A 19,806-nucleotide genomic window follows, 5' to 3' on the forward strand; every position below is an offset into this window, starting at 1 on the left:
ATTAAGGTTCACCTGTAAAAGAACTGCATTCACTATTCATGTTCTGCATTTGCACTTTACAAGGTACTCTGCTCTTATTAAGCACCAGTCTATAAATTGTTCCACATATGTGCCTAGAGGTTCATTCATTTTTCTACTGCCCACTGGCAGTTGGCTTTGATTTAGTGGGAAGATATGGACCCCGCCAACATTCCTAGCTCAAGTGGAGTCTTTGACCAGATGGCAAAAATATTTCAACTTTGAAGGCACCTTGGCGGCATCATTAGACCGGTTTGTAATTAGTTTATTGAAAGGTATTGAAACCATCATTTCTGAAAGTGGACTTAGAGTTATCTTGATAGGTAAGTGTTATTTATTGAGTCTTATCCCTTTAAAAGTAAAGGTGGATTTTTCTAGAGAAATACTTTGAGGCTAACCCCAGCTGACTTCTCAGGTGTTATTTCTCTGAATAATAGAAGCATAGTTGTATTTACTTAAAAACTGTGTTTAGAGCCCAGCAGATAAGGGAGTTACTTGTATATATAGTCTGTGGTACTCATATAGTAGATAACAGAGTAAGAATTATTGGTTTATAGAAACCAATAACAAGCAACCAGTATTAATATGCAAACCCAGCCTTATTATTCACTGGTAGGAGGGTTGCTGAAGCTGAAGCTCCAATACTTTGGCCACCTGATGTGAAGAGACCACTCACTGGAAAAGACCCTGATGCTGGGAAAGATGCTGGGAAAGGAGAAGTGGGTGGCAGAGGATGAGATGGTTAGATAGCATCACCGACTTGACAGACATGAGTCTGAGCAAACTCTGGGAGATAGTGGACAGAGGAGCCCGGTGTGCTACTGTCCATGGGGTCACAAAGAATCAGACATGACTTAGCGACTGAACAACAACAACAAAGTCCAAACTTACTTAATAGAAGAAGAGCATTTTTCTGTTCTATCAAACCCTAGACAGTTTGGAACTTTAATTCGGTAGCACCAGTCCAACCTATTATATACTGATAGAAAGTTTAAAATATAGTTATAGACCTACATCTACAGCTGTGTAAACCCTCTATAACATGTGTGCCCAAGAGTGATTTAATTAGTGTGTATGATCATTTCTTACTGCTAACAGATGAGCTGGGGCAACGTAGGTGACAAAGAGAGTAGGCTTACAATATCAAATTATTGCACACAAAAGCATCTTTTTTTCAGCATCACCTTGATTTATTTTCCTCATCTTTTTTTTTTCCTCCAATGGAAAAATAATTTCATCAAAAAACAAATATTTCTGCCAAAGTGAAATAATTTCATGTTATAATGCTTTCTCTTTTTAAGAAAAGTCAACAATGAACTAAGACATGCTGTGACCACCTTCCCCTCATTTTGCTGACTATAACTTTTAAAAAATCCACTGGCAGAAAAAAAGATATTTTCCTCAAATAGGATGATCATATTTTATTGCTGCTTTCTTTAGTAGATATTTTTCTCAATTGGGAAAAAAAGTCTAGGTGAAAAAAATTACCTAACAAGAGAAGTAGTTTACATAGTCATAACATTTAAATTGCTGCCAAAAGAAAAAAATGTAAAAAAAAAATTTAATGTAAAATATCACATAACTTCAAAAAACTTACCTCAGTTTTCTATCACTTAACATGTACTATAAGTCAACTTTCTAAATAGGATTACAGTCCTCTAGTATAAGTCCCTAGTGGTACTATGGTATATTGATACATTTTAAAAAATGCTACTACAAAATTTTTCTTTTCATTTTGTTTCTGCCTATTGTGTACTTAAGCTATAGATAATTTTTGAATAAAAAGCCTACGGTAGATATAAATGCAATAGTTAACTGATCCTGTCTGCTGATGTCCTTTTCGTGGTCCACGGGAGGTGGCGGCTTTTAGTCCAGCATCTTCTCCTGTTTCTTGCCTTCCTTTTTCTTCTTCTTAGATTCTGCTGTGATTAAAATAAAAGAAAGAGAGGAAAAAGTATCACATTAGTAAGCTATGAGAGAGGGAGCCACTTCTCTTATAAATGACCAGGAATGAAATGCTTAAGTGCATAGACAAGGTATGTGTGTGTGTGTGTGTGTGCACGTGCAGATAAAGTATGTGTGTGTGTATGTGTGTGTGAGAATAGGCAGGAGTAATACAGCTTCCTGTGTGAACACCTATAAGTTGAATGCCTGGTTTCATACTGGTTGCCCCCCTTTGATAAACAGCATACTGTCTGGGGGTCTCACTTATAAAATTGAAACACAGCCGGCATCTCTGAGAGAATAGCCAGGTCACTGCTCAATGGAGAGCTACCAATGCTCTCACAGACCCTCACTTCCCACATTCCCTTTCCATGGGACAGGTGACAAGCTTTTTTTTTTCCTGTCATCATTTTCAAAGTGCTTCTACTCCTGAGGTATCCTCTCCTGATGTGTCTTCTGTTTATACATTTGGCCAGCTAGTCACATATGAAGGACCACCTCTGAATCTACCAAACATGGAGCTTTGGTAGGAGTCTACAGAGACTCCTAGCCTTGGTGAAGCAAGTAAGATGTACCAACCTGGGCTAAACCAGGTAAGTAAAACTATTAGGATTTAAACCAAAAGACTTCATCCTTTTCTATTCAGGCATCTGTCATTTCCCTTTTCCTAAGCCTAGGTGAAAGCAGTATAGAATAGGGTCTGTCAGCTTTGGCTCCAAAGATGAGAATGGTCAGCATCACCAGGCTAGCAAGTGAAAGGATATTGCTAAGTGTTTCTCAGATATTAACTACGTCCCCTTTTGGTCCACATAGTGGCAGAAACGTATAAGGGTTAGGGGCTGGAGCCAGACTGCTGGAGTCTAAATTCTGATTCTATCACCAAGTTACTGTGAGACTCTGAGAAAGTTAATTTGTGTATCTATGAATCAGATTCTTCACTTGTGAATGGGCATCTGAATAGTACCACTTTGTTGGGTTTGTATCCAAATTCAATGAGCTGTATCAGATCCACTGAGAACAGAGCATGGGACAATAACATGGCAATAAAGTTTAGCAGTTATTATTAGTGTGATAATAGACTAAGAACAAGGGGGTGATTTCTCTATACAACTAATATTCTTTGTCATCACTAAGACATTTGCACTGAGCAGGTCATGGAATGGCTGAGCAACAGAGGAATATCAGGACAAAAACAGTGGCCAGTAGGGATTCCTTCATGGGATCACAGGGCATGTGCCCCAGGGGGTCAGAGGTTTATGATGAGAGGGGACATGACACCAACCATAAATGATGATGTACAAAACTCAGCTTATACTTGAGCAGAGCTTGAATTTTTTCCATTCTTATCCTTACCATGTCTTCAGATTAGTTCTGAAGTGCATTATGTATTAGGCATGGTAGTATTTCTGTACAAAGTAATTGTCCTAAACTTCCTTTATTCAGGCTTCAAGGGTGCAACATACACAATTAGGTCAGGAATTGCGAAAATGTTGCTGAGCTGCTGCTCAAGAGTATTCACTTTGTTCACAAATATCCTCAGATTTCCCCCTCTCAATACTGAAGTGACACTTTTTTACTCTCTCTGTTTCTACTTGTCATTATAAATGCCTCCTTTTTGACCTATTATAGGTGAGATGACCAGAACTTGCAAGTTTAAAGATACCTCTAAGGTCAAATAAGGTTTTCTGTTCAGTTTCTGAACAAATAATATATGAACATTTAATAATCCCCAGTCTTTGGTTGGCATTTGAAGTAACAGCTGTATATTAAGATGGTATCCTCAGGGAATAATCTAGGATGACAGCTGAAATATAACTCTGACTTCCCTCGTCTCATTTTCTCCAAATCCCTTACTGGGGAAGCCTCAGTAATTTATAATCCTCTAGCCTCCAGGAGAGGATGTTTGGAGCAATAGTTCGCATGTTTTGGCTATCATGTCCCTATTTCAATATGTAAGTAAATGAATCCCACACTGATCAGGTGTTGGCAAAATTTTATTTCATAAAGTTTACGGTTATTCTGAATATTGGAAACTATTTCATCTAAGTAACGTAGGCAACACTTTGGGAACTGGAATTTCTCCTCAGTTGTCCTTGGTAAAAGCAAGAGTACCTCTCTCTGTTACCTGAGCCTGACATTTACTTTATATTCATCAATTAACAATACTGGTTGTTAATACCATTAAATTGTAATACCATTAAATTGGTATTTAACAACAATTAAAAACCAAGAAATGAACCAACTGCCCATATAATCTGCACGATATCAATCAATATTTTTAATGCAACTGACAAATAAGTCACCGTTGCACTCCTTTGACACTACACACCTCAAGTCCACTCTGGGTTCAATCTAGATAGATAAAATGAGGAGTCTTCAGCAAAAGCTAGTGGAAAGAAGACTTTGTATTTGTCTATAGTCAACATGATTTCTCACACTGTGACCTTTATGTATATGCAGTGAGCTTTGTCACTACGTATCTCTATGGTCTCAAAAACTGAGGAGCATCCTCTCAAGCTTTACCCTGCTGTGCTGTGCTGAGTCATTTCATTCTTGTCCGACTCTTTGCAAACCTACGGACTGCAACCCACCAGGCTTCTCTGCCCATGGGATTCTCAGGCAGGAATACTAGAGTGGGTCACCATTTCCTCCTCCAGGAGATCTTCCCAACCCAGCGATCAAACCCACGTCTCTTCAGTTTCCTGCGTTGGCAGACGGGTTCTCTGCCACTAGAGGCACCTGGTAAGCCCCAAAGATCATGGGTGTGTGGCAGCTCTTTTTATTGCTCCAGCCCCTATTCCTCTTGGTACCATCACAGATGCGTGTGACGTAAAAGACAGAACATCAGTATGGAGAAAAAGTATGTCTGTGGTAGATTTAGCCTGAGTGGGGAGAGAATGTCTCCTCTCTGAGTTATTTCATTCTTTATAAAAAGTATTAGTTTTCCAGTTTTAAAAGTAATACCTATTTACATAAAAATAAAGAAACACATGGTAAAAAAAATTACCCATGGTTTCACAATATAGAGATAGCACTTATAGCAACCAGTTCTATTTATGTTTCCTTTCTACAAATATATGTAATATACTTTAAGAACATAATGATAGTTGATAGAATATATTATACTAAAAGTTCTGTTATATTAGTTTCCATGCCACTGCATATACTTTGAAACATGACCAAGTAGCATTCTTTTATGACATCTCTGCCTATTTTTCTTCTTTCGTTGGTCAGTCGGCGTGTTCCCACATGTCCCCATTTTTTGTTATTATAAAGAATGAGGCAATGTGTGTTTTGCAGACAAATCACTGTGTGTTTAAACTTTGCCCTAGTGTACATTATTAACAGAGGATTTACTGGATGGAAGAACAGAGTCTTTTTTAAACTCTAGGTATGTACTAGCGTATTTCTTTCTTTAAAGGAAGTACAAATTTAAATTTTTATCAACAGCTTATACAAGGCTATCACAGGGATTCTCTAGTGCTCCAGTTATTGCGAATCCGTCTGCCAACACAGGGAACACAGGTTCGATCCCTGGTTAGTGAAGATTCCACATGCCATTGGGCAGCTAAGCTCCTTCTCCACAACTACTGAACCTGCGTGCCTAGAGCCCATGCTCTGCAACAAGCCTCCGCAATGAGAAGCCGTACACCGCAACGAAGAGTAGCCCCTACTCGTTGCAAATAGAGAAAGCCTCCTCAGAGCAGTGAAGACCAGGCACAGCAACAAACAAATAAATAAATACAAATTTTAAAAAAGAATCAATCATAGCAAACTCCTTCTCAAAAGGCAAATCATCAAACAAGATGCATCATCTCTTTTTCACCCATCCACAGGTCCTTTTAGGAATAGGATTGCCACGTGGTTGGTACAAGTAAACACCCACTCCCATTTCCATTATTAGGGACACCTAGAAGAAATAAGAATGTAAGTGGGAATTGAAAGAAAGACATCAAAGATTTTTTCTGAAGACTTTGAGAGGAGATGTCATTCTAAGAAGCAGAAGAGTTGAAAATTCTGGAATAAAGTAATCTCATTTTCTTAGCAAAATGTCTTGGTTTGATTTCTTTTTTTCAGATGACCTATGGCATATATAGAAAATGAAAGAAAATTAAGAGATGAAATGATTTGAGAGGGGCTTAGATTTTAACTGGGTCAACATCTCTTTGCTACTATTTCAAATAAAATGGCTTCGGGTCATTATGCTGATGGGAGGAACTGTTAATTAGAATAGGAAAATATGTTTACCTTCTAAAGAGGTAGAATTCCTATAAGAGGAAGCTATGAACCCTCAGAAATGGACAACCCTCAGAAATGGACACCAAAGCTTTAGAGGTCAAGAGTGCCCGTGGACAGGGACAGCGGGCGGTATGTCACAGAGAGTCCTAAATATAACCTCTGGAGACTCATTCAATAAATTGTGAAAACTGAGGGAAGGAAAAGGATCAAGTTACTGTCAAACAATAATATCGCCATGTAAATAAGCCTAAAAGTCTGGATACAACCAACACGTTTGTAATGCTTCATGAACCTATTTGAAGGAACTCACCTGTGCTTAAGAATCAGCTGCCTAGTCACCTGGAAATCTCTAATTCCTTCCCAGCTGTGTTTCTGAACTGATAGCAAGGCTTGTTGAATTGTAAATGTACAGCTTGGTGATCCACCAGGGATCTAGGTACTAGCTGGCTCGGCTTCCCGCCATGGCACCATTCACTGAATTCCCCAATATTTCAGGTTAAATGGGTAGTGTCTATCAAGTGGCACAATACAGGAAGAAATTTATGTATATTTAATAATCAAAAGTATCACCTCTTAGTTTTTTATTCTGATTATTCTGATATGGTTCAGTCCAACATCTGTGTAATAATTTGTTTCCTCTTTCTTATTTTGTAATGTCACTCCATTTCTTCTTTGATGGACTCGATGCATTTATAATACTTCTAGAATTATATATGGAATATATGTATGCATGCATGCTAAGTAGCTTCAGTTGTGTCCAACTGTTTGAAACCTTAATGTCTACTCTGTTCATGAGATTCTCCAGGCAAGAGTACTGGAGTGGATTGTCATGCCCTCCTCCAGGGGATCTTCCCAAACCAGGAATTGAACCCGCATCTCTTGACTACTCCTGCATTGGCAGACGGGCAGGTTCTTTACCACCAGCACCACCTGGGAAGCCCATATGGAAAATATACATCCCAATATACATACATATTGGAGAAGGAAATGGCAACCCACTCCAGTAGTCTTGCCTGGAAAACTCCATGGACAGAGGAGCCTGGTAGGCTCCCCATCCATGGGGTCACAAAGAGTCAGACACAGCTGAGCAGCTTTACTTACTTACTCACTTATACATACAGATCCACCTTCACAGGGCTGCTCCTCATGCTAATGTCTGCCCTTTCCCTCACTGCCCACCTTCCTTTTTGCTCATCAAGTCTATTTCATAACAATACCTACCACTCTCCTCTCTACTACCTGCCCTTCTACACAAGTTTACTTTTGACATTGAGTACATTAAAAATAGAATGCTTCTGTGTCAGAATGCAGACTAAACATGTCTGGACCCTTTGAGCAAACTCTGTTTGCCCTCATTCACTTAGGGGTGACTCAACACTTAACCATGTTGCCTCAAAATAGCAAGTTCAGCTATGAAAGCATGGTGAGTAATGTGGACTCAACAGAGGGTTTAGTGGAGATGAGGAAATTATTTCATCAACTACCCAGAGCAAGTTTAGTAAATGTCCCTAAGCAGGTCAGCTATTTTCCAAAGCAACTCCCTGTGGAGCAGTAGACGAAGCCCTTCTTCCTTCACCCAGAGACTCCTCTTTTCAGCCCCCTTTCCCTCTTATCTCTCTGTTTCCTCCTCTTTGAAGGAAAAAGCTGAGACCACTACTGGCTTCTCCAACCCATCAAGAAAGGAATCCTTTCTAGGATGTGCTTTCTTTGTGGGGTAGAAGCGAGAGTGCTGGGGTCACTCCGAGATCTGACCTATGCACATGTGTGTACCAGGAATAGAGTTACCAAGTCAAACCCCTCTCTTAACTCAGTTCATCCATATTGTCCTTATGTATCAGTCACACCTATTCATGTGTCTGGAAATGCAAAAAAAACACTGAAAATGTCTGTGGACTTTTCCTCTGAGAGTCATGAGAGAGAAGAACCGTGAAGAAAGGAATCAAGAGATACTTCATCTGTATGTCCTTTAATCCGGGGTTTTCTCATTTGTATACAGTTACAGAAGGAAAACAAAAAGCTGTGTGTGTTGTGTGTGTGTATGTTTGCAATTTATATTCAGCTGCTACATTGTTTTATTCACCTTTGGCCAAAAAAAGTGTTTAAGTACTGAAGAAAATTCAAGAGAGGCAAATATAGCTACAGCAAATGAAACTTGGCAAAGAATATGTAATTTTATGTAGGTAGCTTTGAGAATGTTGGCATAATTATGCCCATATATTTGTGGGCTCAATAGCACCCAATTCTGGCTTGATGTATGCATGTGTGTGTATGTGTGTTTGGTTTGGCAGTCATTAGATGCTGTCATTCTTGGCAATCCTGCCAGCCCTATCTCCATTCCCACATCTCCTAGCTACCTTGAAGAACTCTATAAGTCAGCTACAATAGAGGATATACTTAAATCCACGTGTCTCTGTCTCTCTAACACACAGACACACACAGATGGTGGAATGAATGTCTAGACTTTCTCTGTTCAGCAAAGCATCTGCTCCTTCCTCAGTCCACAGGCCCCTCTCAACACCTTACACTTCTTGACAGTGACCTCCCCACACAGAGTAATTGACCTCTTCTACATCAAAAGCAGAAAGAATACTTCTTTCTAATATGATATTTAAATGTTTAAAACCTTATTTCTATAATGAGGGCAAGGTAGAAAATTTACATTATAAAATATTATAAATTATATGGTAGCCTAAGTCAGAAATGAAATGTATTATTATAAACAATAAATAGTTCCCACTGAGTACATCAATATTTTTCTATTATCATATCTAATGTTTAATATTAAATGACTGGTGCTATTGGAAACTCAAATTATGATTTATGGAAAAGGGGAAAAGTTTGAACTCTAGAATATTTAAAAACTCAGTAAGTACAGCTCCATGAATCATTTAAATTCACTCATATTTTTTTTGTCCCTATATATATATGTATATGTATACATCTTATATATATATACACACACACATTATAAATATATATACACACATTTTATATACATATATATAAAATGTATGTATGTATGTATGTATTAGAATCAGAATCAGTTGTGACGGGCTGAATTATGTCCCCCTCAAAAATTCCTACTGAATTCCTAACCCCTCAGAGTGTGAAGACTTGGAGACAAAGTTGTTACAGAGGTAATTAGGTTAAAATGAGGTCATTAGAGCAGGCCCTAACCCAGTATGGGTGGTGGCCTTGTAGTAAGGGGAAATTTGGACACAGACAACCCCAGGGAAAGGAGAGCGATCTATGAGCTGAGGAAAGAGGCCTGGAACAAATCCTTCCCTCCCAGCATTCAGAAGGAATCAATCCTGCTAAAACCTTGCAAAAAAATTAATTTCTGCTGTTTAAGCCACCCAGCCTGTGGTACTTTGTCACAGCAGCGAGACTAAACTAATGCACCCATGAACTAGATTACACGAGCTGTCCTTTTTGTATGTCCTTCAGTTACCCTCATTAGTTGCAGAGGTGCAAAATATACCTAAGTTTATTGTTAGTTTTTTAAATATCCCCCAGATTTTAATTAACATCATTTAAATATGTGACTTTGGTACTGTCCACTGTGGGACTGTGTGGTCATCTGTGGTTTCACAGCTGCTCCAGGCATTAATCCATCCCCGGTCTCCACGCCTGTCATCCAGATTTAGAGCAGGTGAGCTGCGTTTCAACAACACTCAATTCCACCCTGCCTCCATGCACCCAACGCTCTGTCCGCAGCAGCAGCAAGTAGGTCTGAAGAGACTCCCCTCAACTTCTCTACATGTTTTTAAAAAGCAGTCTTCACAGCAGCTTAATTTATTACTCTGGTGCATGTCAGCAAAGGTCTGAAAAGAAAGCTTTTCTGTTTTCTGTAGAATGAAAATAATCCCTGGAATTATTTTCACCTTGCAAGAGCCAGCACCAAGAATATGTGCTGCTGCTGCTGCTGCTAAGTCACTTCAGTCGTGTCCGACTCTCTGTGACCCCATAGACGGCAGCCCACCAGGCTCCCCCGTCCCTGGGATTCTCCAGGCAAGAACACTGGAGTGGGTTGCCATTGCCTTCTCCAATGCATGAAAGTGAAAAGTGAAAGTGAAGTCGCTCAGTCGTGTCCGACTCTCAGCGACCCCATGGACTGCAGCCCACCAGGCTCCTCCGTCCACAGGATTTTCCAGGCAAGGGTACTGGAGTGGGTCGCCGTTGACTTCTCCAGAGAATGTGTGAGCCTGCGGTAAACAGCTCTGGGCCTCGCCCTCTGTGTGCCCCAGCAGCAGGACACCAGGAAAATGTTTACCTGCTTCTTGCTCTTTGGATTTCTGATGAGCTCTTCTATAAATACTGTGTTTTCCTCTAGAAAAAGTCTTTCTTTCCCCCTGCTTCTTTGAGCTGAGCAACAGCCAGCCTGCTTTGATTTTCCTGTAGGTTGCTGAAGCCTGTGCAATGCGACAGAGCTGGCTGGGGTCACCGGGAAGATGCAGAGTGTCTCTACACCAGCACTTGCTACCAGGGCACCAGTGCCTTGGATCCTGGGGAAGCAGGAGCATCTCAGAGTGGAGAGAAGGTAGCCCCAAATCCAGCCCTGGGTGGAGTCCAGGAGGCCACAGAGTGTAATGGGGCGCCTGGCACTGCTGTGTCTTACTCTGGAGGAAGTCAGGCCCTTTAGAGGACCCCTGATTGAGTAAAGTGGCACTAAAAGTTATCATGTGCTCCCATGCGGTTATTACAGAAAGAAAAGCTTGAGTCAAAAGTATCTGATGCAACTCAATCGTAAATGACCCCAAACATACTAATGTTTTAGAGTTCAGTTCAGTTCATCACTCAGTCATGTCCGACTCTTTGCGACCCCTTGGACTGCAGCACGCCAGGCCTCCCTGTCCGTCACTAGCTCCTGGAGTTTACTCAAACTCACGTTCATTGATGCGGTGATGCATTCAACCATCTCATCCTCTGTTGTCCCCTTCTCCTCCAGCCTTCAATCTTTCCCAGCATCAGAGTCTTTTCAAATGAGTCAGTTCTTCCCATCAGGTGACCAAAGTATTGGAATTTCAGCTCCAGCATCAGTCCTTCCAATGAATATTCGGGACTGATTTACTTTAGGATGGACTGGTTGGATCTCCTTGCAGTCCAAGGGACTCAAGAGTCTTCTCCAACACCACAGTTCAAAAGCATCAGTTCTTCAGTGCTCAGCTTTATTTATAGTCCAACTCTCACATCCATACATAACTACTGGAAAAACCATAACTTTGACTAGATGGACCTTTGTTGGCAATGTAATGTTTCTGCTTTTTATTCATTTATTTATATATTTATTTATTTTATGTCTCTTCTTTTTAATATGCTGTCTAGGTTGGTCATAATTTTTCTCACAAGGAGCAAGCGTCTTTTAATTTCATGGCTTCAGTCACCATCTGCAGTGATTTTGGAGCCCCCCAAAATAAAGTCTGTCACTGTTTCCACTGTTTCCCCATTTATTTGCCATAAAGTGATGGGACCAGATGCCATGTTCTTAGTTTTCTGAATGCTGAGTTTTAAGCCAACTTTTTCACTTTCCTCTTTCACTTTCACCAAGAGGCTCTTTAGTTCTTTTTCACTTTCTGCCATAAGAGTGGACAAAAACCTAAACTACTCAATTATTTTAGAATACCTAAAAGAGATTCCATAGGAAACAATTTAGGAAGAATTGGTATAATAGAGAAGAACTCTGGACACAGACTCTCTTGACTTCAAACCTGGCCCCTCACTGGCTAGTGACCTTGTACAAGTTGCAACCTTAGTGTCCTGATTTGTAAAATGCAAATCAAACTCCTTGGGGCTGCTGTGGGGACCAAGTGACACAGTGCATGCTAAGGGCTCAGTATAATGCTTTTCCGGGTTTCCCAGGTGGCTCAGTGGGTAAAAAAATCTGCCTGCAAAGCAGGAGACATAAGAGATGCAGGTTCGATCCCTGGGTTGGGAAGATCCCCTGGAGGAGGACATGGCAACCCACTCCAGTATTCGTGCCTGGAGAATCCCGTGGACAGAGGAGCCTGGCGGGCTATAGGCCATTAGGTTCACAAAGAGTCGGACACGGCTGAAGCGACTGAGCACACACCCACATCGTGCCTTTCACATCGTACTCAGTAAACAGCAACCACTCTTGTTATGCTCAAGAAATGCTGATGATGATAGCTGCAACCTAAACACAAAGCAGAAATTCTCAATACAGAAGTTAGAAAGGAAAAATGCAGAAGCTTCGGGGGGAAATAGAAAGAAGGTCCCTCAACCCAGTATCTAATTAGTGCAAACATTGTTCTAGTATGCAGCCTTCCTTGATACTAATTATTATATAGCTCTTTTGTGTGTACACAGCTAATGAGCCTCTGAACACGGAATTTACCAAGGGAGATGAAAGCAGATACACAGCATGAAGTAAACCCTACAAATATTTATAGCTGCTAGTCCTCACAGCTGTCCTGACAATTAGAAGCAAAAATTCTTTAATAAGGATGGGAGTAAAATACCCTGGTGACTCTTCTTCCAAGTGAGTGCCCTATGCTTTAACTTTGATTTCTCTGTGCATTTTTGTTTCAGCCAATGAATGAATGGTGTGCTCTAGTGAGCCAGACCAGGATAGTTTATTTAGTTGGACACATCATTCAGGGAATTCCCTGGTAACTCAGTCAGTAAAGAATCTGCCTGCAGTGCAGGAGACCCAGGTTTGATCCCTGGGTCGGGAAGATCCCCTGGAGAAGGAAATGTCAACCCACTCTGGTATTCTTGCCTGGAAAATCCCTGGACATGGACAAGATGTCCCACCTTGGACAGTGGGGACGCAAGAGTCAGACATGACTTAGCAACTAAACCACCACCACTATTCATTCATCAAGTCAGTACTATTTGTTGAGCTCCTCTCAGGGACTAAAGACCTGAGTTTAGTAACTAGCATAGGTGAATGGGTTGTGGCTCCTGACTTCAAGAGCTTCAGTGTGGGGCAAGGCAGACATGCACTCACTGCCGAGGCAGTGATGAATGTCTTATCACAGGAGCCAGCCCTTAGAGTTAAGGCAGTCACTGCAGGCTTGGGCAGGGAAGTCTGGCAAGTTCTCATAGGCATCTCCTTTCTAATCCTTGAACAAAAACAAGCTCTTTTTGGCCTCAGGACTCTGAACTTCCCCTTGTTTTATTTAGAACAGTAGTATGGCTTTGTTTTCTTGGGCTCAAAAATCACTGCAGATGGTGACTGCAGCCATGAAATTAAAAGATGCTTTCTCCTTGGAAGAAAAGCTATGACAAACCTAGACAGTGTATTAAAAAGCAGAGATATTACTTTTCAGACAAAGGTTCATATAGTCAAAGCTATGGTTTTTCCAGTAATGTATGAATGTGAGGGTTGGACCATAAAGAAGGCTGAGCACTGCAGAATTGGTGCTTTTGAATTGTGGTGTTGGAGAATACTCTTGAGAGTCCCTTGGACAGCAAGGAGATCGAACCAGTCAATCCTATAGGAAATAAATCCTGAATATTCATTGGAAAGACTAATGATGAAGCTGAAACTCTAATACTTTGGCCACCTGATGCAAAGAACTGACTCACTGGAAAAGACCATGATGCTGGGAAAGATTGAGGGCAGGAGGAGAAGGGGATGACAGAGGATGAGATGGTTGGATGGCATCATCAACTCGATGGACATGAGTTTGTGCAAGCTCTGGGAGATGGAGAAGGACAGGGAAGCCTGGCATGCTGCAATTCATAAGGTCGCTAAGAGTCGTACACGACTGAGCAACTGAACAACAAAACATTGTGGCTAGCTGCTCTTTGTCTTCAAGTCCAAGTTCAAAAGTGACCTCTCAAAGGTGCTCTCCCCAGTTACACTGTTTTAGCCCCCTTCCCTCTTGGTCACTCTAACACTTGGCTCTTTAGATATTAAGACCACTTTCTTCAAAACATAGTTCTCATTTTAATTATTAGTTGTTTATTTTGATCACTATTTTCTACCCACTATCACCACTAGAACACAGAAATAAGAGGGCAGGAAACATTTAATATCAGTGGCACCTAACCTACAATCTACAAGCTCTTAATAGATTTTATAAATAAACAAATACATTGGAAACTGTGCCAAAGGACAGCATGGTTCTCTCAGAGCACTGGCAACTCTCTGCAGTACATGGGGATTTATCCTCCTTCTCCTACTGCACTACTCGTCCATAGAGGTCATTGTATCCCTGGTGCTGATCTAACCTATAGCACCTACTCCGTAAATGTTTGCTGAATAAACAAGCTGGGTTTTACAGAATGAAATGTATAAAGCATAGGAGAAGGGAAACAGGTCAAAAGTTTCTAGAAAAACAGGTATAGAGAAATGGACATATAACAAATCATGGCCCATGGATCCATCTGGGGGAGTTTGGTATGGTTGGGGCAGAGTCTATGAGCAATGCCTGGAGCAAGGATCCAGGAAGAGCCAACCTGGATGATGCATGAGCAGCAAGTCCTGCTAAGGAGCCAGGATCTGATTCTGTGCTGTAGAATCCCTCAAAGAGGGGTTTTAGGAAGAATAAGTGGGTCTGAAATTCATTACTTTTCTTAGATAAGAAGTTGAGAGGCCTATATGGAATAGATACAGGGTAGGAGGCATATGTAATGCAGGAAATCTAGAGTCAGGCTGCCTTATGTTTAAGTCCTGGCTCCTCTGCCTATTATCTGTATCACCTTATACTAGGCATCTAAGTTCTCTAAGCCATAGTTACCATATGTATAAAATTGGGGAGGATCATAGTAACTATTTCACTGAGATTTTGTGAATACTCAATGACAATATGAATTTACAGTATGAGCATTTACCCAACTATAGTAAAAACCTATCAGGCTCTCAGGCTTCCCTGGTAGCTCAGCTGGTAAAGAACCTGCCTGTGATACAGGAGGCCCGGTTCAGTTTCTGGGTTGGGAAGATCCCCTGGAGAAGTGAGAAACAATCCACTCCAGTATTCTTACCTAGAGAATCCCATGGACAGAGGAGCCTGGCGGGCTATAGTCCATAGGTTCACAAAGAGTCAGACATGACTGAAGCAACTTAGCACACACACACCAGGCTCTCACAAAATATTAACTCTAGTCACTATTGGTGTAAATCACCATAATTCTTTTGCCTGAAAAAGTGCTGAGGGAAACACCCACCTCAAGAAATCCATTTGGAAGGAAGGAAACAGTCTACAAAATACTGCGCATTTATCAAAGATTTTTACATAAATTATTTCACCTATGCAACGTGCTATGAGATATTCATTGTAGATTTTAGTTTCCAGAAGACAAAACAGATATTCTAATAAAAAGGGGGACAGATTTAGATTTTTCACTTCAAGAACAGTATCATGGATAGGAAATAAAATAGACATTCAAAGATTGCCACAAGCAGAATGAAAAGGAAATGAAAACCTTGAGGCCAAACTGAGGAAGACTGTTCCTCCCTGATCAAAAAGAACAAATTCCCAGGCGTTCTCTTTCTGGTCACATGTAAGGGCAGCAGCCATCGACCCCCCAGGGGTCTCAGAAAGGAGGAAGCCCCTCCCAGACTGGCTGGCAGTGGGATTCTGTGCGCTCACCTCTCTGAACACGTTCAAAGTCTCTGGGCCTAGCAAAGCTCATCCACAGAGTATCGCCATGCTCATTCCCAAGGGATGTCAGAGCCCAGAAAATAGAAAGAAACGTTGGGGAGTGTCTTTTATCTTTAAAAGAACTAACCAAAGAATCTATTTAGTGGGAGAGAATTGAGAGTGCGGGGAATATCACTTCACTGACCCCCTTTCCCATTTAATGATTAACTGCCAAATGCTGTGCCCTCCACCAGCCGAGTCTCGCACTTAAATGGCTGCCGTGCTTTTGATCTTTAAAGATGAATCGTCAAAGCTGAGAAGCCTAGGAAATCATCCAAAAAAGAGAGAGCAGCAACGTAGCAAAGCTTTTAGAAATAGCCGGGAAGAAATAAAAGGAGTCAGGGTTATCGAGAGCAGGGAAACTAGCCAAGGACTTGGTACCAGCAGAGTGTACACTGGTTGACAGGCTGGCAGAAGGGACTGGCACCGCTGCCTGGACCACCTGTGACACAGACATCCGTCCGTGTGCTCCTCATTCCGCCTCTCCGGGAAACTATTTGTCAATGCCCTCTGTCACACAAACTCAGAAGCAGACACATGCCAAGCTGGCCTGTCAGAATCAAAAGGAGTTTTGCAATACTTCCCAGTATTTATGTATCTTGTTCATGAAGCAACGAATGATTTCCATGTCAAGGATAACTCAAGATTCTAGAATGATCCAACATGATCATCGTGCTATATCATTTGTGGTGCCTAGGAGGATCTCAGCTCATCTAGGTGCCTCCCACACAAGTCCCCTCCTTGGCCTCATCTCTGACTCTGCACTCAGGTGATAGCTACCAGCAGCCTGCTCCTCTGAGCTGCATCCACGCCCACAGACAGGCCAGCCCGGAGGACCCCGGCTCCCCTGAAAGATAGGCCGTCCTGCCAGCCCCACTCAGCTGGGCCATCTTCTAAGTCTACAGTGAGTCCGTCCTCCAAGGAGACCATGGAGAAACACGTGCTGCCCTCTGAAGGGTTCTCAGCTCTGATCTTTAATATAGCACTGTCAACCCTTACTGGCCACATTTCCAACTTTCTGCCCTTGTTCAACAGCTCAAATATTTCTGTACATTATTTTCAAACTGAAAAGACCAAAATGACTCAACAAAGAATGACTGGTGGTTCCAATAAGGAAAGACCTCTCCCTATATTGCTTCCCTGATAGCTCATTTGGTAAAGAATCTGCCTGCAATGCAGGAGACCCGGGTTTGATTCCTGAGTCGGGAAGTTCCACTGGAAGAGGGATAGGTTACCCATTCCAGTATTCTTGGGCTTCCCTTGTGGCTCAGCTGGTCAAGAATCCACCTGCAATGTGGGAGACCTGGGTTCAATCCCTGGGTTGGGAAGCTCCCCTGGAGAAGGGAAAGGCTACCCACTCCAGTATTCTGGCCTGGAGAATTCCACAGACTGTATAGTCCATGGGGTCACAAAGAGTCAGACATGACTGAGGGACTTTCACTTTCTTTCTTTCTCTCTATAGTTAGGTACTCAACTGGTCCAGAGTGATTTTTCTCCAAGAAATGTCATCGGTGCCTCTTCTAGCCCAATAGGAGAGAGAGGTAGGTCTAATGATACACTCCAACACATACTCTCTAGAGGATCACTCACTGAATACCAATCCAAATCCTTTTCAGCTTCTCCTTTGCATTTATAGGCAAAGTTTAGAAAATTTTAGACATTTCCCAGACCCTCTTGCAGCAGAATTTTATATGTGAACTAGTTTTCACCATGCAGGCACTCTAAATGAGTCTTAGAGATAGAACAGAACAAGCAGAAAATAAGGCCAAATTTGGGGAGACTGGACATTTTGGCAAGAAGGGAGGTAGAAGTGTTTGGCTTTGGGGGTACAGGGAGGGTGAAGCTTCCAGTGTCCAGCTCTTAGTATTATGTGTCAAGTGGTGGGTACTTTCTACAAGAGGGTCTCTGTTCTATCAGTCACGTATGGTGTGATTAGACATTTCTCCTTGATCTGATGTCTTCTCTGCAATATTGCTGAATCCAAGTCAAATCCTCTGGCCCTTCTGGAGAGTCTGTGAGCTATATAAAACTCTTCAATCAACCCCTTTCTGCTTCACTAGCTAGAATAGATCTTGCTGCAGCTAAAATCTCTTCAACAGACACAGGATTTTCTTAATTACAATTTTTAATTAATACTCTCAATCTCTTTTCCTAAGAAATTAAAATCTGAAGTGTCCAACACAATGACTCACCAATTTCTCCTTGCCAGATTCTGGCAGCAATTAAGCAAATTCCAGTTATAATCTCTTAGTCAGTCAATGACCCTCCCCAGAGCAATCTGTCCTTACCCCAGGAAAGCTACATTTCAATTCTACATCTTTCAATTCTTATGTCTGTACAGTATATCAATATTCTCTCTTCTTCTGGGTATATAATTCAGAAGTGAATGACTAAAAGCTCTCTTCAGATTAAGTGGGATTCCAACACAAGAGAACCTTTAGATAAGGATCTAAAGGTTTCACTGAAACTGCGAACCAAGGCTAGAGGGTAGAGTTTGTATAATATTGCCACAGCGGTAAGAAGAACCACTTCCTTACCTCAAAAGCTAATGCTGTGAGAATGCAACACTATGAATTTTAAGACAATTTTTAACCAAATCAAGTGGGATATTTAGTAATTTCCCAAAATTTAGATAGAAATTCTAGATATTAAGTGCCTCCTCTGCCCAGGCAAGTCTTTCAGTCTTTAAACCTCATTAACAATCAAATCACAAAGATTATCCCACAAGGAGGATGTTCTCCCATCTTTCCTCAATTTAATGCTAGGTCATCACAACCTTACAATCATCTTAATATTCCATTCTAAAATTTAAAGAGCATGTTTTTCACACTGAGGATCATGCAGTTGGCATATTAATCCACTACCATTTCTCAAAACAAGAGGTCAGTAACCAAGCAAGACTTTTACAAAATAGGCAGACAAAAAAAAAAAAAAAGCCCAGAACTTGATGCTGTTTCATGAGAAGGATCATGATGGGGGAAAGAAAGTACATTCCGGCTATGAGGTCAGTGACTGGGTTAAAAAGACAGACAAATGATGTCAAAAGAGAACAAAGCCTGGAAATGATTCTGCTACTAAACAATAGGGGGACTTGGATGAATCACTGATTTCTTTTGTCCTCATTTGTTACATGAGGGCCCCATCAATCACAGGCAAGGTCCCTAGAAGCTCTACCATGTAATGAATCTAGGAATCGGGATTTATCTAATACTGCCAGAGTTTCATGAGTTTATAATACCTAGGGGCATGTGTGTGTGTGCATGTGTGCTCAGTCATGTCTGACTGCGATTCCACAGACTGTAGCCTGCCAGGCTCCTCTGTCCATGGGATTTTCCAGGCAAGAATACTGGAGTGGGTTGCCATTCCCTTCTCCAGGACCTAGGGGCAACACAGTACAATTGAAAAGGTAGTGGGTCTTCCAAGTCAGTCTGATTTTACATTTGAATCCTGGTTTCAACACTTACAAGCTGTGAAACCTCAGGCGAGTTGCTTAAACTCTCTGAGCCCGTGTTTTCTCATATAAAAGTAGGATAAACAAAATGCACTGCAAAGTGTTGTTTGGTGCTTGAATTAAATGATAAGGAGTACCATGACAATGCTTGAATCAAAATTAGTGGGTCCCCTACCTCCCTCTGTCTTTTTTATGTACCGAGCTAAAACACAAGAGAGCATTGATGACTTACTCTTTCCTGAATAAAAGAAGAAACTAATTTATAATTGTAGAGTTTTGAGAAAAATTTCCTTAAATCACTTCTTTACTACAGTTTCTACTACTCTTTGGTGAATCTGGTTTACAAAACATTTTTTCCTTTTATTAATAGCATTTATTTTATAAATATTTATTCATCACGTATGGTGTGCTGCTCCATGTTCTAAGCAAAAGGGATATAGTGGAGAATAAAATAGACTAAGTCCCTGTCCTCCTGAAACTTACATTCTGGGAAATGTCTTTCAGAACAGTTTTGGAAATAATGTTCTAAAAACTATCTTCTTC

General features: G+C 41.2%; 1 protein-coding gene across 6 annotated transcripts in view; it reads right to left on the minus strand.

The window, feature by feature from the left end:
* The window catches only part of PTN (pleiotrophin), a 116,229-nt gene that overhangs the window by 14,969 nt on the left and 81,454 nt on the right, over positions 1-19,806 (minus strand). For 3 of the 6 annotated variants that reach the window (XM_043463803.1, XM_043463806.1, XM_043463805.1), the window contains exon 5: positions 1,861-1,940. The exons of 2 other annotated variants lie outside the window; for them this stretch is intronic. In XM_043463803.1, the coding sequence (XP_043319738.1) occupies positions 1,885-1,940 (56 nt within the window). In that variant the 3' untranslated portion in view covers positions 1,861-1,884. Of the gene's footprint in view, positions 1-1,860; positions 1,941-19,806 lie in introns of those variants that run through there. One more of the 6 variants, XM_043463807.1, reaches the window with a different exon arrangement.

This window comes from Cervus canadensis, chromosome 3, assembly GCF_019320065.1.
Source record: "Cervus canadensis isolate Bull #8, Minnesota chromosome 3, ASM1932006v1, whole genome shotgun sequence".
NCBI lineage: Eukaryota > Metazoa > Chordata > Mammalia > Artiodactyla > Cervidae > Cervus > Cervus canadensis.